Source organism: Sarcophilus harrisii, chromosome 4 (genome assembly GCF_902635505.1).
Source record: "Sarcophilus harrisii chromosome 4, mSarHar1.11, whole genome shotgun sequence".
Lineage (NCBI taxonomy): Eukaryota > Metazoa > Chordata > Mammalia > Dasyuromorphia > Dasyuridae > Sarcophilus > Sarcophilus harrisii.
In genome coordinates, this window is record NC_045429.1 from 329,532,328 (window position 1) to 329,559,973 (window position 27,646).

At 46.5% G+C, this 27,646-nt stretch overlaps 1 protein-coding gene across 6 annotated transcripts in view; it reads left to right on the top strand.

Moving 5' to 3' along the window:
- The first annotated feature begins 768 nt into the window (after nt 1-768).
- The window catches only part of MPP2 (membrane palmitoylated protein 2), a 32,726-nt gene continuing 5,848 nt past the window's right edge, over nt 769-27,646 (top strand). The window contains exons 1-12 of one of the 6 annotated variants that reach the window (XM_031966054.1): nt 769-1,019; nt 4,464-4,527; nt 11,514-11,632; nt 18,143-18,295; nt 18,602-18,751; nt 19,980-20,207; nt 22,604-22,735; nt 23,008-23,113; nt 23,200-23,268; nt 23,555-23,716; nt 26,234-26,436; nt 27,307-27,435. In XM_031966054.1, coding sequence (XP_031821914.1) covers nt 4,497-4,527; nt 11,514-11,632; nt 18,143-18,295; nt 18,602-18,751; nt 19,980-20,207; nt 22,604-22,735; nt 23,008-23,113; nt 23,200-23,268; nt 23,555-23,716; nt 26,234-26,436; nt 27,307-27,435 — 1,482 coding nt within the window. In that variant the 5' untranslated portion in view covers nt 769-1,019; nt 4,464-4,496. Of the gene's footprint in view, nt 1,020-2,207; nt 2,370-4,463; nt 4,528-8,815; nt 9,034-11,513; nt 11,633-11,923; nt 13,090-15,698; nt 15,761-18,142; nt 18,296-18,601; nt 18,752-19,979; nt 20,208-22,603; nt 22,736-23,007; nt 23,114-23,199; nt 23,269-23,554; nt 23,717-26,233; nt 26,437-27,306; nt 27,436-27,646 lie in introns of those variants that run through there. The other 5 variants (XM_031966055.1, XM_031966053.1, XM_031966052.1 and 2 more) reach the window with 5 other exon arrangements.

Below are 27,646 nucleotides of genomic sequence, written 5' to 3' on the forward strand. Positions count from 1 at the left end.
GAGTAGGTGTCCGGAGGCAGGGTATGGAGGAGTCTATGGGGCAATCTTATGGGGTTCTACAACCGGAGATCTGGGTAAATTAGAGGTCAACGATTCTCTCCCAGTTGATAATTTAGGAGACAGCCTCAGAAAAAGAACCGTTTTCCCAGTTTACCGAGCTAGTAAAATAACAGAGCTAGAATCTTGATCCATATCCTGGGAATCCAGGCTCAGGGCTTTTTGCCCTTTCTTCCTGCTTGACTGAGAAGAGGAGCTCTATCCCTTAGTTCTTGTGTCTGCTTCTAATCCCTCTTAGAAGGCCATCTCTTTCTACTTTTAAAGTATGGGACTCTGATGTCCTTAGCTCTCAGGGTTCTGCTAAACAGAACTTTCAGCTCCCTGAAGACTTGGGTTCAAATTCTGCTTCAGTAGCTCCTGGACAAGTCACAAAACTATGCAATGCCTCAATTTCTTTATCTGTAAAACAGGGGTTAGATTCAATGGTCGTCTAGATTCTTTTGCGTGCAGGGGTAAATGGGTGTATACCAAATATCCCCAATCCCTCCATTTGGGAAGTAGGAGAAAACTGAGGCAGGGAGAAAAAAAGGGGAGGGAATCGTTATTTAACCTCTTAAGTACTTAAGTACCCGCCTCCTCCCCACAGCTGGGTAGGAGCGTGAGTACGCTGAGTCCGAAACCCTTCCTCATCGCCCCTTTAAGAGATTCCCTAAATACCAGTGGAAGGTTTCGGGGCTCAACCCGCCTCCTTCCCCTCCTCCCCTTTCAGCTCCTTTCTCCAAGCTGGGAAGCCAGTAGCTGGTCATGCCCCGCCCATTCTTACCACTCGGGCTCCAAGGTTCTGTCCCTCCGCCCATTATTCCCGCAGAAGGCCCCCCCACCCCCGCCGGCTCGCGCCCCCTCTCTTCTTCTAGTGGGGCATTGCCGCTTTAAGAGCGAGAAGAGATTGACAAGCTCGAAGAGCGGCTGAAACCGGAGGCTGAACCGGAGCTGCAGGGAGCAAAGGACTCCCCGGGGCGCAGGTAGGCGTCCTCCTCCCCTCTGCCCCTTCCTTAGCCCAGAGCCCTTGCACAGAGCCCTAGGGCCTGTGTCCTCTCTTTAGTCCTAGTGCATCTTTGAGATGCACAAGATGAGACTCTAGTCAAGGGGACGTGGGCACCCCGCCTGTGCCGCCCCCTCCTCATCCCGCCAGCCCACCGCCAGTCATCCATTTGGCCCCTCCCAGAGGAATCTTCCACCCCAGACCCTTTTCCCCGGGCTCTCTGAGGGGGGGGGGGGGAAATATAAGGAAAGGGCTGACATCCCATGTGAGCCTTCCTCCCTCAGTCTGGCCGTCTTCCTGTTGATCCTCCTTGCTTAGGACTCCAGAAGGATGGGGACGTAGGGGGTGGCACCTGGAGACCTCTCCTATCCACCATGTGAAAGACTCGGAGGTGACGTCAAGAGGCACGGGTGTTGGGGAACTGACATCTGAGTGGCATATGGGGCCCTGGGTACCCCATAACTACTATGCTGATCGGGACTGTCAGAACAGTGTTACATAAGGGTCGTTTTGCCCCTTCTACCTCGTCCTCCGACCCTCTTCCCCGCCGAGTCCATCCCATCTCCCAGGCTTGGGGGAAAGCAGAGCCTGATGGAGAATGGAGGGCAAGGGACAGAGACCTTCTTAGGTGCCTTTGGTACCTTGTGTCCTCCAGTGAGGACGACACCGAAGGGGCAGTGTGCCTTGTGTGCCTTTGGGGTCGTGGGGGGAGGGGGGGGAATTTATTGCTCTATTGGGAATTGAACTGGGAGATGGGGAGGGTATTCTCAATTATGTGAAATGGATGACCAGGGAAGGTGGGAGGGAGGATGAGGGACCCAGGATTGGGGGATGCTGACGGGATACGGTAACTGAGGCGGGGGAGGAGAACTACACTGTGACCTCATCGGTTCTTCTCCCTCAGGCACTCAAGATGCTGTTTCTTTTCATCTTGCACAACACTCGCACCCCCTTCCCAGGTCCTAGTGCCGGGAGTGTTTCGAGGTTGAAGGGGTAGAAGGAGCTGTAGGAATGGGAAGGAGAGGGGGCGGGGACTGAGACTGGGGACCTGGCGGCCAGTCTGTCCTTTTGACAGTGGTAGCCAAACCCTCAGCCCATGTGATCTCAGTCAGTTCAGCTTCTCTTTTATCTCGGTTATTCATGAAAGGGAGGGCGTGTATAGTTAGGCCTTTCTTTTCTCGGAGTACCCTCACCCCTCCCAAGTTCCCTCCTCCTATTCAGTAAATAGCAATCTGGGGATTTAAAAGAATCAGGTGTTACCCCACACCTCCATTTTTACAGCTGAAGCAACTGAGTCCTTTACAGAATATGCAGGGCCTGGCAAGATGGGGTAAGGGGATGTTTAGGGTAATGTTCCTCTCTGTTACTTGGAATTCTCAGGGATTATTTGGGGTTGGTTTCTGAGATTCCATATCATCTCATCTTTCTTGGGGCTTTAGAATCCCCAAATCAGTTGATTTCCAATGCGCTGCCTTGGTGCTGGTGATAGACATGGTAGGAGGGGGTTGTACATGCTCAGAGGTGTGGCTATAGATTGGGGAGAAGGCGGAAGAAAGCACCTGTGCCTGAATTTCTAGAATATGGAAAGCATTTCCCCAGCTGTGGAGATATCTAAGACTTTGGCACAGGACCAGGCTGGCTGGCTGAACTGGCACTGGGGTTTCTGCTTTACCACAGCTCTCATTCCACTCCCTTGGGAGGACTGGGGCTGAGCTGGGGGAGATGGGGGGAGGTGTGTGTGTGGAGGGAATAAAGAGAAGAATTGAAATCGTGGGAAACTGCTTTCCACCCAGAACTGATCCAGGACTTGATGGGAATGAGCTGGATAATGTCAGCTCATGAGCCAGAAGGCTCTTTTCCCACCCCCTTCATACTCCTAGTACACATCCCTTTTGGGAAAGTAGTTATCTGGAGTTACCTTTGTATTGAGCTGGCCCATTTCCAATCAAGCAACACCAACTTGCAGCATTTCAGAGGTGAAGAAAATTCCAGTGGGAAAATAAAGTCGGGAAGCAAGCGTTATCTCCACTGTCTTGCAGAGGAGGGCACAGCCTTAGAATCTGTCAGGTGAAATGAGTCTCCCCAGATTTTTCCCAGGCTGAGTATTAGCTTGAGAATCCTTCGTTTCTCTGGACCTTCTCTCCAACCATCCTCTTGTCCTCCTTGGAGCAGAGAGGGGCTTTCAGCCCTCCTGATTTTCTTACATTGCCCAGAGAGGCCCATGATTTTGAGAATAGGGGAGAAGAGAAGCTGGAGTGATAAGTCTCTGAAAAGATTTGTTGGGGGGGGGGCATTAAAGTTCTGGCAGTCTCTTCTCTCCTCTTCAGGACACAGAACATACTGGGCATCATGCCTCACAGTGGGCACTGCCAACAGGCTTCTGAGCTTTTCTCTCTCCTGCCTTCCCCCCCCCACACACGCACACAATTTCCTCACCCTTGCTATATGTGCTACAGTCTCCTGTAGCCATGACAACTGGGAATTAGTTTTATCTGGCAGTCCAACCCCTCCCTAGAGCTGGGATGGGGGAGGGGAAGATGATCATTGGGTTTACTATTCCTATTCTCTTCTGTTCTAGGGGAGGTGGGGATAACTAAATACTCCCCTTTTCTACCCCTGTCCCAAGTCTGCTGAATTTTTTAAAAATCCTTCCACATAGGGGGATCACATGCCCTAGATTGTGGGCACCAGTCAGAGAGGGCATCAAAGGGAATCTGATAACTTCAACCTTCATAGTTGACTATGACTCTACCTAATTTGGCTATTCATATGTGCTGTTGTTCTATTTCTGTTAAAGTTTATAGAGGGCTTTAAGATTCTGGAAAGGGCATGGATAAGGAATAGACAAAGATCACTCCCTGATAAAAGAGTTTACTTTTGTGAGAGTGGGAGGGAATAGGTTTGCTCCCAGCTGCCCTTTCAGGAACATTTATCTTACTTGGATCATAAATTTAGAACCAGAAACAACAGTCCTGTCTTACAGAAGAGAAAACAACCGAGGCTCAGAAGTTTGTTCAAGGTCACACAGGTAGAAAGTAGCAGAAGCAAGACTCAAATTTAGGTTCTCTGAAGCCAAATCTAGAACTGTTTTCTTTGCACCATAATGTCACGCTGACTCTCAATCTTAGTTCACCACCTTCATGCCCTTCCGTGACCACATTCCCTTCTTTTCCCCACAGATAGGGTTTGGGATTCTTCTCTAGGGCAGTCTAAGACATTCTTCTTGTCTTCATCTCTCATTGCATAAGGGCTGTTCTCTGTGGTCCTAGGATGGAACTTCAAGATGGGGGAAAGATGAGCATCAAGCATCCTAACTACCCAATATGAACAATGCCTTTTCCCTCTTTTTTTTCCTCTTCCCCCTCCTTTTCTCTTTTTTACTCCAGCCCCTCCTTTTCTCATGATGTCTTCTTTCTCTCCACAGGAGAGCTGCCTGAAAACCACAGCTATCCTCATCATGCCTGTTGCTGCTACCAACTCTGAGTCTGGTAAGGGGATAGGATGTCCCTTCAGTTAGGACTCCCTGTTTTAGCCCATAGAGTGTATGAATAATGGGTTCAGAGGGTCCCCCATCTAACACTGTCCATAGTTTGGAAACTCATGGTAGCCATGCAACTACTTGGGCAGAAGCTAGGTGCCTCTGAGAAGTGACACCAAGGAAAGGCAACAATTTTCCCAGAGCCATTATAACACATATTGTTGTTACTGTTGTTCAGTCATTTCAGTCATGTCTGACTCTTATTTGGCAAAGATACTGGAGTGGTTTGCTATTCCTTCTCCAGACCATTTTACAGATGAGAAAACTGAGGTAAACAGGATCAAGGGTCTTGCCTAGGATCACATACTTAGGAAGTATCTGAGGCGAAATTTGAACTCTGGTCTTCCTGATTCCAGGCTCAGCCACCTCGCTACCCAGATGATGTGTTAGGGAGATTTAGGCCATTGGTTTCTCTTCCCCTCAGGAAAGGGTAGACTCCATCCATCCTTTCACTCAGCATTTATTCCATTCCTTTATGCAGAAATTCATACAAAGATTCATCAAGTAATTCAGTACATTCAACAAACAAGCATTAGGGAAGAAGGAGGTTTGGGGCTGGCTTGAAATGTGAGGTGGTTAGTCTATGAGCATTTATTGAGCATCCACCATGTACAAAGTACTAAGAGCTAAGGACTACAAAGAAAGGCAAAACCCAGTCCCTGCTTTCAAGAAGCTCATCATCTAATGGGTAGGATTTTGTTAGGGGGAATTATGGCAGAGAGGGCATTCTAGATAGAGAGAATAATGTGGGCAAAACTCAGAGGTAGAAAAACACAAGATATATTTGGGAGGGACTGAAGAGATTGTTTAGTGTGGACGGTTCATGTAGAAGAGAAAAAGCTGGAGAAGTAGTTTGGGTCCATGCTGTAGATTTGAGTGCTGGGCTAAAGGATCTAGTGTGTATGAAGGATTCTGAATAGGGAAGTGAGTTGCTCAGACACAGACCAGTCCTCAAATAAGAATAAGACCTGCTGCTTCCCTTGCAATTTACAATCTTAAATAGGAAGGTTAAGCTAGAACAGAGGAAATCCACTTGCCTTAATGGCACTACTCAAGGATTCATTTCATCACTCCTCTCTACCCATTCACCCAGTAGGTTGGCCCTGGGGCCAAAGGTTATTGAGTTTAATAGAAGAAATGAAGAAATTACCTCCTTCTCCCCCTACCTCATTACTAACTGGCCTGAGTGAGGTTAAGGTGTATAATTGTGATCCTGCTTACTCGGCCATTATACATACATAACAATAGTACACTATAGGATTAGCGAAGTAATTAATGTAGTTCATCTATTTGACCCTGAGAGATAGGTGCTATTAGCATCTCTATTTTACTGATAGGGAAACTGAGGCTGAGAAAAATTACATGACTTACCAAGGTCATACTAGTAAGTATCTGAGGCAGAATTTCAACTCAGGTCTTCTTGACTAGCAAGTCTAGGGCTATTTCCACTAGACCATCTGGCTGCCTCATTTGGCTTTCAAGCTCTGATTCTTTGATTCCCAGCTTTATATATAGATTCTCTTGTCTTGGACTCAGCTCTTGGGCTGGCCCTCTTCCCTGTGTCACAGCAGGATTGGTGCTGGCTCTCTGCCACTTAATGGAGCTGTATAAACCTGTGCCTCAGGGATCACACTGCCCTACCCATGTGGGTGCCTCTCTGCTCCGTGCCAATCTCTGTGCCCGCTCCACAATGTTTACATTCCTTCACCTTCTTCTTGGTGCCTTTAAGGGACCTTCTGTAAGCTGCTTATGGGCTAATTAAACCCATCCCCCTGAGCTGATGATTAGGGACAGTAATCCTGGACCATCCAGTAAATCCATTAATGGCATGGGGAGAAGAGAGTGGGGGTGGGGTATCAGGACCAGGGTGGACCGTGGACATGCCAGAGACCTGTATCTCTTGCCCAGTGAATCAATAGTGTCCAGTAGGGGTACGGCAAAGTTGGGGAGGAACAACAGCAGAGCCAAGAGAAGAGGGAGATGGGAAACTCTTGTCACTTCTCCAAACACCTTCTATAAGGGACTTCTTTAGAGTTCCTAGAACATGACACTTAGGAGAGGGACTCCCAGTTGTGCCCACTGATCCTGACTTAGGGGTAAAGAGGTAAAAATAAGAACTCCTCCCTCTGGGTCCCTACCTTAAAACTAGTGCTACCTTTCTTTACCTATAATCCTAGACTAATGATGCTATGCTGGTAGTAGAATCCCAGGATCATAGAGAGACCTCAGAAGTTATCTAATCTAAACTCATTTTGCAAATGAGTAAACTGAGGTCCAAGGTGGTTGATATACTTGCCCAAGGTCAGATAGATAGTAAGAGAACTGAAATCTCATGGCTCCATACTCAGCACCCTTTCTACTATGCCCTCTCAACCTCAACAATTTTCATTTATGACCTTTTACCTTCCACAGTGTGCCCCACCTCTTTGGATATTTAGAGCCAGAAGGGACCTTTGTTGTTGTTCAAGCATTTCTTTTTTATTCCCTTTTATTTTTTAAATAATGATTTTTTAATTTTCAAAACACATGGAAAGATAGTCATTTCAACCATGTTTGACTCCTTATGTCCCGATTTGGGATTTTCTTGGAAAAAATAGTAGAGTGATTCGCCATTTCCCTCTCCAGCTCATTTTACAGATGAGGAAACTGAGGCAGAATATGTTAAGTGACTTATCCAGAATCACATAACTAGTCTCTGAGGCTGTATTTGAACTTAGGTTTTCCTGACTCCAGACCCAGCACTCTATTTACTGTACTGCCTAGTTACCCCAGTGTATTTTTTCACTTCAGGCTTATTAATGATAGAGAACAACTTTGGGAGTGGGGGAGGTGGAAGTTTGCAGAAGAGCTGGGGTCTAATATGCCTGTCTATCTGGGGGAGGGATGCTTCTTTATTTAACTCTCCTTCACCCTACCCTCTCTGGTCGGTTGGATTATCTAGAAAAACTACTCGAGTGAGCTTTGCTACTTCTTTTGTCTTATTTAAAGACAGTTGGGCTTTTGGCAGACAGCAGCTTGCAAAGGGTTAAAGTGAGCAAGGTCCTTGCTCTGCTCTATTCCCCTCTCCATAATATCCTGTCTACCGCAGAGGAACCTTCCCTGATCCCTTCTCTCTTATTTGATCCCAGAGAACTTGGGGACGTGCTTTTGCTTTTTTTCTTGTAATGGGTGGGGTAGATGTGGAGTGACATGGGTGGGTTTGTCCTTGATATCTGTGCCTGCTATGCTGGATCCATCCATCCAATTTGCTCTACTAGTCTCCTTCCTTCTCTCAAGGTTACAGCAAAGAGAGAGGGGAGGGAAAAGGAACCTTGGGGGTCTGCAGGATTGTTTCCAGGCTGTGCTGTCCCTTTAAATCTGCTTCACATCCCTGAGTTAATGTCCTAATGTATAATCCTGCCTGCTGCCATGGCAACCAGGGGTGCAGTTCGACCCACCACCACTCCTCCGGGAACAGCAGCAGTACCCTGGTGACCGCTCCCCGGGCACCTCAGGCAGGGAATGAGAGAAGGCAAGGAACTGGCAAGGGTTTCTTCATCCTTCCTTTGCCTCGTGGCCCTCCTAGAGGGTGAAGAGAGTTAGAAATTCAGTCTTTTCTCTTCCTTCATTCCAAAATGCCAATCACGTCAGAGAGGCAGCCCCTTGCCCATCTCCCAGGGAACAGAGAGATGATTGAGGAGGAACAGTGAGGGCTGAGCTGGCTGGTTTTGTTGGTTGGGAAGGGGGAGTCTGAGGCAGAGCTCAATTAAGCCCATTTTCTATGCAGTCCTTGGCAAGACCTGGGGGGTCATTGCTGGGCCATCTTTTTTGGCTGGGCTAAAAACAGAGAAGATCAGAGAACTGGGAGGAGGTGAGCTTGAGGGGATCCTGGGATTGGAGAGAGCAGTGGAGCAGAAGCTTCTGAAGCTATGTGGGGGCCCCTGGAAGAGGGGGTACTTGGGGACTTGAAGTATGGGATGTTTCAAGGTAAGTGAAGAGGAAAGAGAAATTGAGGAGGAAGGTCTCCCTTCCTCTCCGTGACTAAGGTCTTCTTGTGTCAGGTTTGTGGAGAGGTAGGGTGGAAGGGGGTGGCCCTCTGGGCACTGTGCCAGGCCAGGGGGTGGAACCATGCCTGTTTTCCCCAACATCCTCACAGATCTAAATGGGGGAGGGGCCTTCCCTTAGAAGAAGAGACTCTACACCTCCCCCCTTTTCACCCCAGCTTCTGCCAATCAGGAAAGCTTTGGAGGCAGCTCAGCTCTACCATTGGCTAGCCCCTTGGAGGGGCTCCTGGGGTCCCTCCTTCTCCAGGCTTAGTACCTTCAGGCTGGGAGGGTGGCAAACAGTAGCAGCTACTGCAGCACTCAGGGCTGGGGGGCAGGGAACAGGAGGGGCATGGCGGGCAGCCCAGGCAGCGGAGCCTCCTTGGAGGGCATATCCCTGGGGTCTTCAGAGGAAGCGGAGCTCCGGAGGGAAGGTAGGGGAAGAAGTGGGATTGGGGTTGGAATGAGTGTTGTCAGATGGGGCCGCTCTGAGCAATCATGAGGGGGTGGGGGCAGAGGGCACCCTTCTCCTGCCCAATCTTTCACTCATTGTCAGAGGTGTCAGAGGAGGGGGAACCCCTTCTCCCTGGTCTAGCTGGGTTGGCAAAAGTGACATCTGCTGTATATGTCTGAGTAAGGAGCAGGGGGACTTTTTTAAGAGTGAAATTCTCTATCAGGTTCTTCTGTCTGTTACCCCCATCCAATTCAATCCAGCTCAACAAGCTTTTAAGAACCTACTATGTGCAGGATATTGTGCTAGGAACTGAGGATAAAAAGATAGAAACTAGGTTTTGTCCTTAGTGCCCATCATGGAATACACCTGTCCTTACTCTCTTGAAAAAGTGTGACCACTCCACTCTTGAATATATTAGAGATTGGTCAGATTCATTTGGGCACCTGAAAAGGAAGGTTGTTAAGCCAGGGACAAGGACCTACCCCTGAGGAGTAGGGTATTCAAAGGGAACTGGGGAAAAACAGGTGAGAATTGGAGTATCCCACATAGGGTGAGGGGTGAGGAGCTTGGAAGCTGCTCCTTCCCTGACTTCATAGTGTATTATACAGTATTTTAGAGTTTAGGGCATGTAACCCAACCCTTCCTTACACAGAAAGGGAAACAGGCCTGGAGAAGGGACTAGTGATTTGTTGTCCTGTAACTAGGAAATGGCAGAGATGACTCAAAGCCAGATTGTGTGCTGTATCCCTCTGGTGTGGTGGTGATTGAAAACACAGAATAAGAGTGAAGACCTGTTGGTAGGAGGGGGAGACTTGAATTGTATCAGGGCCAGAAATCCTAAAAGATTAGGGAAAGGAGTTGGATGAGGAAGACATTTCTAAGGAAAATGAAGAAGTAGAGGGAAGGGGAACAGAAAAATGGGGGAAGGGGAGCCTATTGCTGCCATTCTGATGAAATCACCCACTGTCTCTGTGCCTTATCCCCCTCAATTCCTCCCTAAAGGAGGGGAGCAGTGACAGGAACAGGCAGGAAGTGCCAAGGGCTGTCTTCATGCCCATTCCCTTGGGTGCTGGTGCAGATGCTAGTGTGGGTGGTATGGGGATGCTGGGTAATGATACCCCCTGTCCATCTTTGCTTCCAGCTGGGCACACCCACTTTCCCCCCTTCTCCCTCATTCTGAAACTCATTTGTTTCCTATGTCCTGCCTGCACACACGCAGCTCCCTCCTCAGGGACCACGATGGGCACTGGTTGGCACAGCTCTGTTACTCCAGTGGTCCCCATACATATCCTTGCATCCCAAGGCCATGGCTGAGGCTTGGAGGTATATCTCCCCAGCACTTAGACAAGTGTATTCTCCAGTCCCAATGCTTTCTCAGGCTACTTTTTGGCCGCTGTCCATGATGGCTTAGAGTCACATACTACCATGGGCTTCAACGTGTCTGGACAAGTCGGTTTTCGAGGTTTAGAGTGGGCACACGTGTTGTTATGAGGAAACTCTGTAAACCTAAAAGTATTGTGTGAATGATCATGTGCTATATATATATGACAGAGACAGAAAGAGGAGAGACAGAGGGAGAGGGGAGGGAAGGAGAGAGGGAGGGAGAGAGTAATGGTATGAGTTATTCAGGTCCTACTGTGTCCCATATGAGTGCCTCCTTAGCATCAGGTCATGTCCTGGTGCCCCGTTGAGCATGGGCTGTCCTACTTATTCCTCCACTGAAGTCCAGCTGGGAGTAGATAGGAAGAGGGATAGGATGGGCAGGGGGAGTTTTAGATTAAAATCCAATTGAACATTTTTTTTTTGACCAATTGACCATTGGATTTTTAAATTCCATGGAACCCTGGCAGAGATGTCCGCCAACTCTGCCTTAATTCCTGGAGCCATCTGACTCTGTAGGCAGAGAATGGAGCCTGGAATCTGATACTACTCCCTTCTACTTCCATTCCAACACACCCAGCAAACAAATACACACACACACACACACACACACACACACAGAGTTCCTCTTGTGGTTGTGTTAACAGTCTCTCATCTGCTATTCTTGGAATACTCAAGGAGGTGGGGGTAGGGAGGAGGAGCCTAGGAAGTATCCAATTTTCCCCCTCATCCCTGAGACTAAGAAGACATCTTCAGGGACCTTGCCCCCTCGGTGACAAGGATAAACTCACACCCCTATGATGATTTGTTGATGCTGTTTCTGCTCCTTAGAACTAAGTTTCTCCATCTGCATTCAGTGGACAGCCAGTCAGCAAGCATTTATTTACTTGCCACATGCCGGGGACTGTTCCGAGTTCTGAGGATACAAAGAGAGAAGAGGGCTGGAGATGTGGTATCCCGTCCTGCCCCTCCTGCCCCAGTAAAAGGCTAGGATGCAGTTGGATCCCACTCTCTGTTCTATCCTCCTAAATTTGCCATCCACCTTTCTTCTTTTCTCCCCCCTTCTCCATTTTCCCACAGCCATGCAGCAAGTCCTGGATAACCTGGGGACCTTTCCCAATGCTACAGGTGCTGCTGAGTTAGACCTAATCTTCCTTCGAGGCATCATGGAAAGTCCAATAGTAAGATCCTTGGCAAAGGTACAGTTCCACAGGGAGGTGGGCATGGGGGTGTGGTATACTGGATGGGTGGGTGAGGGATCGAGGACGAGAACTCAGTCTTTGTCTTAGGAGACAGGCTTTTGAATGTGCTGCCCTGTGGCCTTAAAATCTGGACACACACAGAGAGCATGGGATGATATGTATCTGCATATGTATCTGCACTCATTTATTTATTTATTGGTGGAGGCAATCGGGGGAAGTGATTTGCCCACCCAGCTAGTAAGTGGGTCACACAGCTAGTAATTGTATGAGGCTAGATTTGAATTCAGATTCTCTTGGCTCCAAAGTATTCTTTCCACTGCACCAACTAGCTTCTTGAGACATGAAGTTGGGTGATTGTAGGTAGGAATGCGCCCCCCCCCCCAGATCTGGCTTAGACCATTTTTGTGTGGGTGAGTATGATAACTGATAATCATAACAATCAGTTTATGTAATAACCCTTTTAAATATGTGGCTGTGTATGCTTCTGTCTATGTATGTTTCTGTGACTTGTATGCATTTGTGTATCTGTCCATATCTGAAACTTTGAGAGTCCATCAATGCTCCCCATCCCCTGCCATCTTTGGACCAAATGCTTGTCTCTGCCAAGAGCATCAAGCTCTCTCTGCCTATGTTGGAGTTCTGCTGAGGCACAGTTAGCATCACGTGGCTGTGCAACTCAACTCGGGATCTGGCAGCGGGGTATCCATCCCCTTCCTGCCTTCTCAGAGATTCCTCGATAGGTCTGTAATCCCTGGAAGGGGTCGAGACCACTTTAGTTGCAGTGAGGTGGCAAACACAGAGACTTTTGGGTTGTCATTGTGCCAGATTTGGATGTGAATGGCTAAGTGAGGATGCGAGTGTGTGAGCCTCTATGGTCTACAGGTTAGCATGTCAAGGTATTTGGCCAAAAGCCTATAAACCTTCCAAGGAAAAAAAGCTCTGATACAAGGTAGGCCTCAGGGGATACTTTGTAAAAAACAGAGATAGCAAAATTCAGAAAGGAGCAGAGTTAGACTAAGTTCCCAGGCATGGAAATGGGTAGTGTGTCAGTTTATTTTCTATACCTATATAATTGACGTCAGCCTGTGAATGAACCTACCCCACCTTAAATAATTTTTGCTCTAATTTCCGAAGCAGCTGGCACAGGGAGAACCTCTTAAAGGTTACACGAGTGTCTGCCAAATAGTAAGCAACATCGATTTTTCCAGAATTATTCTTGAATACCTGCTGGTTGGAATTACACACTGGGAAACTTTGGGCACAGTTCCAGAGACACCGGGCAAAAAAGAAAAGACAATGGGGGAGTTGTTGGGTCGGAGAGACTCTCCAGGTCAGGGACTCCATAAATGTTACTTTGCGGAGTCAGAAGAATCTGATGGCATCTGCCTTGGATCTTGGCAGTGGGCCTGGTCTGGGAATGGATAACCGTGGAGATTTGTCTGAGCTTGGAAAAGGTGAGATTGACCAAGGAGAAGCATCTCTCTGCTTATGGTCGTTTTTAATTATCCTATACCACTTGGAGCAATATGGACTTTAATATAGTCAGTCTCAGGGAATTTTGAGCCAAAACCTAGTCATGAAAATTAATTAATGCCTGCTTGAAAATTGACCTGAAAATCTGCAGGATTAGGATGAAGTGGAAGCATCCCACGGTAATGATACCTAGTCTTACAATTCTGAACTCAGAGTGGCCTAGAAGAGTCCAGGGCTGGTCTTAGAATCAGGAAGAACTGACTTCAAATCCAGCCTCAGATATTTATTAGCTGTATGACCTCAAGAAAGTCACTTAATCTGTTTGTTTCAGTTTCCTCGTTTGTAAACTAGGGATGAAAACCCTCCCGAGGTTGTTGTGAGGATAAATGAGATCATATTTGCAGAGAATTGCAAAATATTTGTAAATCTGAAAGCACTAAATAAATGCCAAATGCTATGTGCCTTTTGGGAGAAGCCTTCAGTTTCTTAAAAAATTAATTATGAGTACACATCAGGGAACAAAAGAAACCCTAGCAGGAAGCACAGAAAAGCTGGATCACTTTGAAAACAATGTATAGGATATATTATAGAGGTTTTTGAGAAATGGAAGTTTGTTTTTATTGAATCCTCTCTTATGTTCTGCTGTATACATGGAAATGTTCTTTATTTTTCTTTTCTTATTTTGTATTTAACTTTAAAGTGAATAAAACATTTCTTTTTAAAGCAAAAAAATTAATTATTACCCTGGTAATCTAGGTTCTATTTGAGGGGAATATGTCTTCTTATTATCCATGTGAACCTGGGCAAGTCACTTCACCCTGTCTGCTTCAGTTTCTTCATCTGTAAAATGAGCTGAAGAAGAAAATGGCAAACCATTCCAGTATCTTTCCCAAGAAATCCCCAAATGGGGTTATGATGTCATTCACAACTGAAACCATTGAATAACCACATATTTTTTTTAATGTCATAATCATTTCTAAATATATTCTTCCTCCTCTCTTCTTACACCTCTTGTAACAAGGGAAAACAGTTAAACCAAACCAACTAAAGTAGGGACCCAGTCTGACAGCATATGCAACATCCCATCCCTAGATACACAGTCTCCAGACAAAGGAAGCTCGAGCATTTACATGATTTTAGAATTGAAAAAGAACTCGGAGACCATCTTGTCCAATCTATGTTCAAAAGTATTTGGCAAATGCTTGGAGGCCTCCAATTAGGATGAACCTATCACTTCACAGCTCGGTGGTGCAGTGGAAAGAGTGCCAGGCTTGGAAGCTGAAAAACCTGAATTCAAATCCAGCTTCAAATTCTTATAGCTACTTTGACCCTAGGCAGATCACTTAACCCTATTTGCCTCTATTTCCTCATCTGTAAAATGAGCTGGAAAAAGAAATGGCAAGCCACTCCAGTATCTCTGCCAAGAAAACCAGGGGTCACAAAGATTCAGACATGATTGACATGATTGAAAATCATACGAACTCTCAAACCAGTTGCATTTTTGTATGCATCCTTTAATTCTTGGAAGTTTTATTTGTTTTTGACATCAAGCCTAAAATTGGTGTTTTTATAACTTTACCAATAATTCCTGGGGGAAAGAATAGAACACATTCATCTCCTCTTATACACAACATCCTTTCAAATACCTGAACACAGCTACCATGAACCCTCTAGATCTCATTTCTAGGCTAAATATTCCCAATTTCTTCAGATGATCGTCATGTAACATGGACTTAAGTCCCTTTACCCTTCCTGTTGCTCCTCTGCACATACTCTCCAGTTCATCGATTTCCTTCTTGAAATATGGCATGGTGGGGACAACTAGATAGTACTGTGGATAGAATACCAGTCCTGGAGTCGAGAGGACTTGACTTCAAATCCACCCTCAGACACTTAACACTTACTAGCTGTGTGACCCCAGGAAAGTCACTTATTTCCAATTTCCTTGCAAAAAAGAAAGAGGGAAAAAAATATGGCACGCGAATTCTATATGTGGTGTAGGACAGAGTATAGAGGGTCCTCCCAATCCTTGGAAGCTCTGTTCCTCCATATGGCCCATGACTGACTTAGCTCTTTTGGCTGCCACATCACACTGAGGACTCCTATTGAACTTGTGATCCACTAATCCCCCTGGATATTTTTTCAGAAAGTTTTTATCTATCCATGCCTTCCCCCATCCAGTATGATTGAAGTCGATATTTTGGACCCAACCTTCAGTTTATTGTTGTTCGGTCATTTGACATTTTTGATCCCATTTGGGATTTTCTTGGCAAAGATACTGAAGTGGTTTGCCATTTGTTACCCCACCCTATTTTACAGATGAAGAAACTGAGGCAAATAAAGTTAAGTGATCTGCTCAGGGTCACACAGTCAGTCCTTTGCCATTTCCTTCTTCTACTCATTTCACAGATGAAAAAACTGAGATAAACAGAGTTAAATGATTTGCCATAGCTACTTTGTGTCTGAGGCTGGATTTGAACTCAGGAAAAGGAATCTTTGAGACTCTGGGCCTGGCACTCTATGTGTTGTGCCACCTAGCTGCCCAAATGTTAGACTTTACATTTATTTCTATCTAATTTCATCTTATTAGATTCATCGCAATGCTCTAGCTTGTCAGTGTCTTTTTGGATCCTGATGCCATCATCTATGTGTGTAAGTGACCTTCCTGGCTTCATATCACCCACTTCTTCTGAGCCCGCTACCTATGTCTTCGTCCACCTCCTCATTTATTCTCTCCTTCCCTGATAATGAGACAGACCCACATAGGGTATAGAGACTTGGACTCGGAACTGGAAAGACCCATCCACCTCTTTCACATAGTAGCCATGTGACCCCTCATCTGGCCAGTTAACCTCTTAAGGCTCCAACAATAATGATAATAGCCAGCTCTTCTATTGCTCTTTAAGGTTTGAATAGTCTTTTGTCTATTATTTTCTCTCATTGATGCTCATAGAATCCTATGATATAAAAATGCACCCCATTTTACAGATGAAGATACTGAGGTCCAGACTAATTAAGTGACTTGCCCTGAGTCATATAGCTAGTAAGAGACTGAGATGGGATTGAAAATCAGGTCTTCCTGGTTCCAGGATCTATTGTCTCTTTCAACTAATTATTCTGGGTGATTCTCAGACTACAAGTTACAAAATATGGTATCCATCTGTATTGGGAGAGGATCGTCTAGGGTTCCCTAAACCAATAAAACCACAGGTCCATTCCCTTTCTCTTCTCTGATGATATAATTAGAGCACTTGGAAAGATATCAGCCTAGGAGCTAGACAGTGGGTACCAATGCAAATCTCCATTTACAGGCATGAAAACTGAGGTTAGAGGGGGTGAATTAATTCAGTTTGGTCACATGCTAATGCTAATGAGTCTAAGTGAGGTCCAGAATCCTAGCTTTCTGAATTTTCCTTGATGCTTAAAAAAAAAAATCACACTATGCTTCTTCACAGATCAGAGCTGCCAGAATATCAGGGAGCAAAAATAATCTTTAAAAAAATAAAAAAGGAAGAAAGGGAAAGAAACCATTTAGTAAAGTTTTCTGACTTGCATTCTGGGCAGTCTTCCAGTCATACTGCTCTGCATCATAAAGAATTCTGACAGATGCTTTGCTATAAAAGAGGTTTAGTCATGCTTATTAGCTGTGTGATCCTGGGTAAGTCACTTACTTATAAACTGTTTGCCGCAGCTTCCTTATCTGTAAAATGAATTAGAGAAGGAAATGGCAAAGCATTAAGTGTGACCCTGGGTAGGTCACTTAACTCTGTTTGCCTCAGTTTCCTTATCTGTAAAATGAATTAGAGAAGGAAATGGCAAGCCACTGCAGTATTTTTTTTTGCCAAGAAATCACCAAATGGGATCACAAAGAGTTGGATATGACTGAAAAGCAACAATTAACAGTTGAGGAAACAAGACGGTCAAGTTAAATGACTTACTTAGAGTAACACAGCCAATGAGTGTCTAAGCCCAGATTTGAATTCTAATCCTCCCAACTCCAGGTCCAGTGCTCTAATCACTGCTTCTGAATTGGATGAAATGATGGGGTTGGGCCAAATAGTAGAGTCATACAATGACTCCAGCTGGAGATTGACCCCCTCTTTAAACTTGCTTGCTTCAGAGTGGAGAGGCTCTTGGATTTTCCCCAGTCTCCTAGTTTGCTCAATAGGTATTTATTTGAGAGGTAGTGTGATGCGACAAATAGTAGCAGTTGGGAATCTGATACTTTTTAATCCAGGTGAGCATGCACAAGTCACTAATACTTTCTGAGCCTCAATATCTTCATCTGTAAAATAGAGATAAATATACCTGTAGTACCTGTTCCAGAGGGTTATTGTAAACCTCAGCTTTGACTCACAAAGTGCATCGAGGACTTTACAATTCATAGAACCCTGTATAAATGTCAGTTGTGATTTCTACCATACAAGGGTATGAATCAGAAATAATTTATCATTTGATAAATCTGAAAATGCAAAGTACTAAAGAAAGAAGTCTCTGATTTAAAAAAAAAATTGCTTGGAAAATGGAAATCAATCTGGTGGAAATTAGGCTTAGACCAATTTTCCACAATCAATTCAAGAGTTATTGAGATATCTGGAATAGGGAAGGGAAAGGGGCATGGTGGGTAAGATTTTAAGATTTCTACATGGATGGTCAAATTTCATAAGAGTAAGCTGAAGATACAGAAGTACTGAGGAACTGAGTGGACCACTAGACTCTCCTTGTCATGATTTGAGTGTCATCTAAGAAAAGAAATTGTTAGGGGGAGGAAAAAAGGGTGAGTGTGCATCCGTGAGTTTGTGCTGGTGATTGCATATGGGATATGAAATCTAATTGTGTGCATGGGGGTGGAGGGTGAGTTCTGCCAACTATACTGTTAATTGGTATTAAGTGGCTGGTAGGGATGCTCCAGCTGCCAAGTGAGAGGTGCCAAGGAGGGGATCCCTGTAAGGGTTTTATATTTCACAAGGGACCTCTGGTGGGGTGGGGGTAGAAGGTAATCTAAGTTCTTCCTTTCCTTCTCCCTCTCATCAGGCCCATGAACGCCTGGAAGAGACCAAACTGGAAGCTGTTCGGGACAATAATCTGGAGCTGGTTCAGGAGATCCTTCAGGACCTGGCCGAGCTGGCTGAGCAGAGCAGCACTGCCGCTGAGCTCGCCCATATCCTCCAGGAGCCACACTTTCAGGTTGGGGTCCTCTAGGTGGGAAGGACAGGGGACCTGAAAAGAGAAGTCTGAGAGACTGGTGTTTGGGTAGAGATTTGGATAATAGGATTAGTTTGGTCCTGGCAGATCCCCCAGGGAAGTCTAAGGAAAGAAATTGGATGGAGGAAAGAAGGTTGGGTGAGGAGTTAAGACTCAATGAGGGAGACCTGGGAAAGAGGTATGGGAAGTGGGGTTCTGATAGGGAAGGGGCATGTGGGAACTGATGGGAAGGCCTCCGGGGCAGGGAAAGCTGAGCACTGCTGTGTCCTGACTGCTGTGTTTCCCTAGTCCCTCCTGGAGACCCATGATTCTGTGGCATCAAAAAGCTATGAGACGCCACCTCCTAGCCCTGGTCTGGATCCCATGTTCAACAACCAGCCTGTCCCTCCAGATGCTGTACGAATGGTGGGCATCCGAAAGACCGCAGGAGAGCACCTGGTGAGGGCACTAGGGTAGGAGGTAAAAGGAAGAGGGTGAAGGGTCATCAGAGAGAGTGGTGGGCACTGGGGAGGGCATGTCCATGCCATGGCCAAGGGGGACTGCAGAACACACTAAAGAAGGGATTGTAGAGGGCTTTGGGGAAGTGGGGAGACATAGAGGCAGCTGGGGAAAGGACTAGCAAATGAAGCAGGGGGTCACCAGTGAGGAGGGTCTAACCTTAACTCCAAGGGAGAAAATACAGAAATTCCAGCATCTGGGGGCATATATACATTTCAGGGTCCTTTGTCAGTAAGTAAAAGACAGGAAGAAACCGTTGTGGTTTAATAAAAAAGAGGACTGGATGTGGGTACCAATCCTACCTCTGATAATACTCAATTGTGGGGTCATTAACAAGGCATTTCACCTTTTGAAGCCTCAGTTTCCCCATCAGTAAAATAAGGATAATAATACCTTAGTACTTGTGAAGATCAATTACTCAACAAATATCAGTTAAGTACCTACTATGTGCCAAGCAAGAGGGATACATTCAACACAGATGAAAAGTAAAACACTCTCTCCCCTCAAAGAGTTTCCATTCTTTGGTAGGTGAGAGTAGGTGCGTATTAAGTGGATATAAAATAATTATAGGCAAGCTAACTTTGGGGGTGCTGTGAGGATCTCAAGAGCTTTATTTAGGAGGTGGCCCAGTCTGAGCTGAGCTTTGAAGAGCAAATGAGGTCATTTTAAATGCATATAAATCTTGAAGGACTTTATAAGCTCCATGATTGATTATTATCATTACTATTATTTTCCCCTTCTCTGAGTTAGGGCTGCCTTATTAATTGCTTCATCTGGGCTAGTTAGTAGAAGGGAATTAGGGAAGGAGGTGTGTGTTCTTAACCTTGGCTTCTAGCCTAGGAGGTCAAAGAGAGGAAGAGGAACATGAAGAAGAGCAGGGAGAAGAGGAGAAAGAGGGAAAAGGAGGAGAAAAAGGAAGAAGAGTAGGAGGAGGAAGAGAAGAAAGGAGAAAAATAAAGGAGCAGGAGGAAGAAGGGGAGGAGAAACCATTTAAAGAAGCTCTGCTAGAGGAGCTGAGGGGCCTGGAGCTTTAGGTGGAGATCCCAAAACACCCAGGATCCTGAGAACCGATCAGGAGTTTGGGTTGGGAATGGGAATGACAGGTTCTGGAGAGAAGACCAGGACATTTAAGCCTGTCCTTTAACCCACCTCTTCCTGCTTTGCCCAGGGGGTGACGTTCCGAGTGGAGGGCGGAGAGCTGGTGATTGCCCGCATCCTTCACGGGGGCATGGTGGCCCAGCAGGGCCTACTGCATGTAGGTGATGTCATCAAGGAGGTAAATGGGCAGCCTGTGGGCAGTGACCCCCGGGGGCTGCAGGAGTTACTCCGAAGTGCTAGTGGAAGTGTCATCCTCAAGATCCTGCCCAGTTACCAGGAGCCCCACCTGCCTCGACAGGTGGGCATTCAGTTGGCATCTGTCCCTCAAAATCAGGCCCTGTCCCTGGACCCCAGCATCTTTTCCTCTACACTTGATTGCCCCCCCACATTGTTGGCTGTTCTGAGGGGAGCTTCATGTAGACTCCTTTCTCTCCCCCAGATTGTGTGTATCTGTGTATGTGTGTTACAGGTGAAGTGTGACCTGGGTATACAAGCATGTGTGCATGTTCTGGATGAAAGGGTTTGTATGGTCTGTCCCCACGCCTGCTCATGGGGGGAGACTGGGATCTCTGCACAGAGCCTGTACATGTAGCCTGGCACAGATATGGCGTGGAGATGCATGCACGTGCAGAGACAAGGGGAGGTAAGGAAAGAATGCTGGATCTGGAGTCAGGAGAGGTCTGGTCTGTCCCAACTCCCGGGTATGTGACCATGGCCAGTCATCCTCTCCGAGCTTCAGTGTCCTGGAGGTGAAGTAGTACCTATTTCATAGGGTGATGGTTGGGCATCAGATGAGTTCATGGATACAAAGCACTTTGTAGACCTTAAACTGTTATAAAATAGCCAGTGACCAACAAAATTACATGTGTGTGCAACACCCTTATACACATGTGTGCGTTCTTGAACTTGCATGTGCATTCCATGTACACAGTGTATTCTTGCACAGGCATATGCATTTTTGCATATATGTATGTTCTTGTGTGTGTCCTTGCATATCCATATCCAGGTGTGCATACATGTGCATATACATCCATCCATGTAAACAGTACATGCATATGCATCCATGTATGTGTGTGTCCTTGTACATGTGTTCTCACGTGTGTGTCCTTGTACCCATGCATGTATTTGTATATATACATTGCATACATGTACACCGTGAACCTTGTACAGACAGATGCATTCTAGTACACGTGTGCATTGTTGTATAGGCATGTGCATTTTTGTATATATGTGTGTTCTTTTGTGTATGTGTCCTTGCATATCTGTATACAGGTGTGCATACATGTACATATACATGCATCCATATAAACAGTAAATCCTTGTACATGCATATGCTTCCATGTATGTGTGTCCTTGTAGATATATGTGTGTTTTTGTACACATGTGTGCACCTTTATATATTTGTGTATGTGCAATGCATTTATGTACACTGTGCATCCTTGTACATATACATTCTAGCACATGTGTGCATCCTTGTGTGTTATGTCCTTGTACATGTGTGTGCCCTTATACACATGTGCATTTGTGTGTGCCCTTATACACATGTGTGTGCCCTTATACATATCTGCATTTGTGTATATGCATTGCACCTATGTACACAATGCATCCTTGCACAGATATATGCATTCTAGCCCTTATATACGCATGAATTTGTATATATGTGTGTGCGCCCATATAAACAGTGGATCCTTGTAACGCAGCCATGTGTGAGTGTCCTTGCAGACACTTGGGCATCTTTGTGTGTATGTGTCCTTGTATAAGCATGTGCACCCTTACATGCTTGTTATTTGGTTAGTTCAGTGATGTCTGACTCTTCATCTCCCCATCTGGGGTTTTCTTGGCAAAGATACTGCAGTAGTTTGCCATTTCCTTCTCCAGTTCATTTTAAGATGAGAGAACTGAGGCAAACAGGAGTAAGTAACTTGCCCAGGGTCACATGGTTACTAAGTGTCCTGGGCCAGATTTGAACCCAGGAACGTGTGTTACTCTGTGCACTGTGCTACCTAGCTGCCTCTTGTATATTTGTAGGTACATATATTGCCTTGTACACATGCATGTGTTTGTGTATGGCATGTATGCATATAAGCCTGTGTGGAACATTTCTCCTTCTGGCACTGAGCATAAACAGCCAGGGCTACTCCTCCCGTCAAAATGAAACTCCCCAGGCCTGGCTGTCTCCCAGCAGCCTGTGGGGTTTGTCTCTAGAAAGTGCTTTATCACAACTCGAGCCCAACTGGCAAGAGAGGGAGGAGAATGAGGGATCCATCTTGTTGTGATGGATCCCTTTCCTTCTCCCATTAGAGACTCTGGAGAGAGATAAGGAAGAGTGATAACCCTGCCCATAAATGGGAGGGACAAAGACAGAACGAATCCACTGCCCTTTGTTCTGGGCAGAGAAAGGAGCCTGGCAGTGGATGGCAGAGCAGGCAGAGACAGTGACATTCCCCCTTAAAGGGGCAAGGGCTGGTGTGTGTGAGTGTGGCTGTCTGTATGATTCTCCTTTCCGTCCCACTCTCTTCCGTCCCCCTGGGACTTTAGAGGCTGGGGGCTCGTACCTGGGTACCTGTGAAGTAGGGAGTGGGGCACTTGTCATTTCCATACCATCCCATTCCTGGACTCCCTTCCTGATACTGTGCCTCCTCCCCCCTGCCCCATGGCCATTGATCCATATGTGTTCCTCTCCCCTTTCCCCAGGTGTTTGTCAAATGCCACTTTGATTATGAGCCGGCCCGGGATAGCCTGATCCCCTGCAAGGAGGCTGGCTTGCGCTTTTGTGCTGGGGACTTGCTCCAGATCGTTAACCAGGATGATGCTAACTGGTGGCAAGTGAGTGCCCATGACAGTACTTGTTGCCCCCAGAAGCCAAGCCCTGTGCCCCAAGGATGCCTTGGATCCTCCCTGACTCTGCTTGTTCAGCTTAGTCCAACTAAGCAAGGGGGTGGTATGGCTATTGGGAAAGGGGGAAACCCGAATGTCCTCCCTGAGGCTGGTCTTTTCCTGAGGGAGGGTATCAGAAGCCGGCTAGATGGGAGGGAGAGTGAAGAGGAGCAGGGGGGATTGCAAAGTTCTTAAGCCTAGTGGGTATGGGGGTGTTTCAGGCATGCCATGTCGAGGGGGGCAGTGCCGGGCTCATCCCTAGCCAGCTGCTGGAAGAGAAACGGAAGGCCTTTGTCAAGAGGGACCTGGAGATGACACCCACCTCAGGTAAGCCCATTTGGGTCAGCTCTCGCCAGCATGGGAGTATAAGGAGAGCACTTCTAGGTACCCATCTCTCCTCTCCTCATGGCCAGGTGCCCTGTGTGGCAGCATTTCGGGCAAGAAGAAGAAGCGAATGATGTATCTTACTACCAAAAATGCGGGTAGGTATGCTCACACCTGAGCACTGCCGTCTTTTTCTGCACCTTACCCTCAGCATTCTTGCCCTGGATGCCGCATGAAAACTGTACCTTAGTGTTTCTTGGACTTTGCCCCCAAGCACTAATCTCAGGTCTCCTTTCTGAAGATTTCCTACTGCCAGCCAAGACCCCTTGGCCCCTAGCACCACCCGTGGGCATTGCATTCATCTCCCTGAATATTCCTCCGTGTCCCTGCCCTACGTATCCACGCCAGTCTGACAGGTGGTGCACTTGCTCCCTGTGCTCTCAGAATTTGATCGGCATGAGCTTCTGATCTATGAGGAGGTGGCCCGGATGCCCCCTTTCCGCCGGAAAACCCTGGTGCTGATTGGAGCGCAGGGCGTGGGGCGACGTAGCCTGAAGAACAAGCTCATCATGTGGGACCAGGACCGCTACGGCACCACGGTGCCCTGTGAGTTGATGCTGGGTGGGCACTATAACCCAAGGGAGGGCACCAGGTGGAGCAGTAGACATTGGTTTACCTTTGTTTCTTTCTCAGCACCTAGAGCATGGTCTTGTCCATAGAAGGTATGGAAAGAGGTATGTGGGCAATAAGTGGAAAGCCCGACCTGGAGCAGGAGCACAGGTGCAAATCCCATTCTAGACACTAGTGTGTAATGCTAGGCAAGCCACTTAACGTTTGGGGACCTCAGTTTCCTAATCTGTAAAATGAAGGGGTTGACCTTGATTATCTAAAATTCCTTCTAACCATCTTTAAAAATTATTTGGTAAATTAAAAAGTACAGTTTGGGAGGGGCAAATTGGGAATGCAATCCAGGCGGGGGTGGTAATATAGTAGTAGGAGGTGCTGGTGGTGGTGGGGTTGGAAACACCTACAAACCTTCCCTCTCTACACCACCCCTTTCCTATTATATACCAAAAACTACCACAACACCCAAACACTACCACATTTAAATGCAAAAACCACTAACTTTACTCCCCTAACCTAAAATATTACTGATTATCAAACCCCTTCTCCCTACATGTCCCTAAAAAACCCACCTTACATTTTGCCACCGCTTGGGGTTAAAATTAATGTGGGCCCTGTGTTGGAATGAATATCACCCTTCCACTACCCCTCCACCCACACTATTTCACCACTCTCCCCCTCCCTGCCCCTCTTCCCCCGCTTGCTCCCCTTCTGTTTCAAACCCACCTCTTTCCCTTTTCGTTTTACTGCCATCCATCCCCATGCCCACCCACCCACTCCTGGTGCCATACCCCTTCCCACTCCCCCCACCCTCTGCTCTCCCTCTGCCCCACTGCCACTCTCCCCCGCTTCCCCTCTCCCACCCCCCCTCCCACTCCTGCCCACTCTACTCCCCATACTACTCCACACCCCCCTCCCACTCACCACCACCTACACTACCACCACACCACCACTACCCACACTACCCACCATGCTCCACCTCTACCCACTACTACTACCCTCCCCACTCCCTACACCCCCACTCCACTTACTCCACTCACCCACCCCTAACACCACTCCCCTACTCTACTACTCCACCACCCCCTCTACTCCCCACTTGGCCCCCTCTACTCCACTTCCCCACCACTCTCTCCCTCCCTCCCTTTACCACTCCACTCCCATTACTCCACTAACACCACCCACCTCTACTACTACTCCACTACCCCACTCTACTCCACCCTCTCCCTACCCCCCACCCCTCCCCCTACTCCCACTCCACTACACCTCACTACTACCCTACCATTACCCACCACACCACTCTATTGAAAGACGGGAGTCAGTCATCTGGGTAATTACTTTCACATTTATCTTGACAACACTATCTTCTCCCTGGGCCTCATCTTGTCATCTATAACATGACAGAGTTGGGGTCCATGATCTGCAAGGTCCCTTCTAGCTCTAATTATTAACCCTAGGAGGCTGGGAAATGTCAGCTCTTATTTTTTATTGATATTGTACTTGATTAGTCAGTGAGCACCCTCTTCTGGTGGACAATGGGTACTGCATCATTGAGTTGGGAACTGCAACCCAACATGACTCTAGGTGTTATATTGAGATGTGACCTTCTTAGCCCTTACCCTCCCCTCTAAAAATAGTAATGATGATGATAATAATAGCTTGTATTCATACAGCATTGTAATGTTTTCAAAGTACTTTACGAACATCTTCTTTTGTTCTTACTATAATCCCAGGGGCAGGTATTATTATCATCATAATTTTACAGATGGAGAAACTGAGGCAGACAGAGGTTAAGCGATTTGGCTAGAGCATACTAGGAGGTGTTTGAGACTAGATTTGAACTCAAGTCTTCCTCCTTTCAGGCTCAGTGTTCTATCTACTGGGCCACCAATCTGCCTCAAGAAATTGGTAATGCAGCTTACAAGATAAGACATGTCTATAGCCTTCAGTCAGAAGGGATCAGGGATCTCAGAGATTACCTAACTTCTGTGTTTACATCTCTGGAGATAGGGAAATCATTACCTCTTGAGGAACTGTTTCCATTTGGGAGACAGCTTTACTCTTTGGGAAGTTTTTTCCTGATTTTTCCCAAATTTTCCTTTATAACTTCTGCCTGTGGGCCCTTCTGAGCTCAAGCAAACTACGTTTATTCCCTCTTCCATGTGCTAGCTCTTCAGTAACTCTCATGTCTTCCTTATTATGACCCAAATGGGGTCATGAAGTGTCAGAAATGAGTAAACAAGGTGTGACTTTCTCTGGGATTGTGAGCATCCCTAGTTAGAGAGTGGGGACCACAGAAGGCTCATACTACCAATGTAGGTTGAGCCTTTTCTGGTTTGGAGATGGGGAAGTTGAAGCTGAAGTTATGTGACTTGTTTAGAGTCATAAACCAGTTAGGGGCTGAGACAGGATTGAATTTAGGTCTTCCTGATTCCAAGCTCGTGATGCGATTTAGCTGCCTCAGCACATTCCTACGTGTTTTCCACCCTCTTTGCTTACTAGATACATCTCGTCGGCCCAAGGACACTGAACGGGAAGGCCAGGGGTACAGTTTTGTGACCCGGGCAGAGATGGAGGCTGACATTCGTGCCGGCCGCTACCTTGAGCATGGGGAATATGAAGGAAATCTGTACGGCACTCGAATTGATTCCATCCGAAATGTGCTCAGTGCTGGCAAGGTGTGCGTGTTGGATGTCAATCCCCAGGTAAGCCCTGATCTCCTGGCCACTTCCAAGCTACACACCTATCCCCAAGAGGGAGCTTCTTCATGCCAGCAGCAGCCCAGTTTTCAAGGAGCAACCCTAAATAACATTGCCATCCCTGGGATCCTGAGTTTGATTTCCAGTCTGACTATCTTTCTACCTCTATGTCTTTAGGTAAATCACATAGGACCTCCGAGCCTCAATTTCTTAATTTGTAAAAACTGGAAAAATGGACTGGATAACCTCCAAGGTCTTTTCTGTCCTTAAATCTACAATTCTATGTTTTTATGTATGATTGCTCATTGTATGATCTATGACCACCTTTACCCTTCTATTACCAACCCCAGGTCATCTTCCCCCTGACCTTCCTTACCCTTCTCATGAGTCTTCTTCTCTCACTTTTTTTTTTCTTAATGGATTCTCCAAGATACCTAGATCTCCCTTTCCTGGGAGCAAATTCTACTCTGACTTTATATGCTTTTTTTTTTTTTTTTTTTGAGGCAATCAGGGTTAAGTGACTTGCCCAGGTCTTATTTGAATTCAGTTCCTCTTGACTCCAGGACTAGTACTCTATCCTAGCTAAATGGTACAAAGCTGCCTGTGATATACTTTTAATATTTTCCTTGACCATGGACAATACCCCATCTTCCAGGGACCTTCTGTAACTTTATATAATACCTTTTACCCATCCCTAGAAACCCTGGATTTGAACCTCTTGCTTCTATCTCTTTACCAAGGCAGATGAAGATCCTCCTCCTATTTTGTATTTCATCTGAACCCTGAAGTTGGGAAAGTGCTATAGAGATCCAATATTGGGGAGGGGAATAAAGAAAAGTAAGGAGATAATGCTAAATACCCTCTCTTCTTCCTCAGGCAGTGAAGGTGCTAAGAACTGCTGAGTTTGTTCCATATGTGGTTTTCATTGAGGCTCCTGACTTTGAAACTCTGCGTGCCATGAATCGGGCTGCTCTGGAAAGTGGGGTGGCGACTAAGCAGCTCACGGTGAGCAGGACACAGAAAAGAAGTGGAAAGATGGGCACAGGGGTGGAAAGTATAAGGATAGGATAGTTGGGCTGGCCCAGTGGGAGGGGTACAAGAAGGGCTCAGGGTACAATGTATTCCCCAATGGGATACAGTGGGAAGGCTGGGTCGCAGGTTGCATTTTCATCCTTTCACAATAATTTATCAAACATTCATTAAGCAGCAGCTCCAT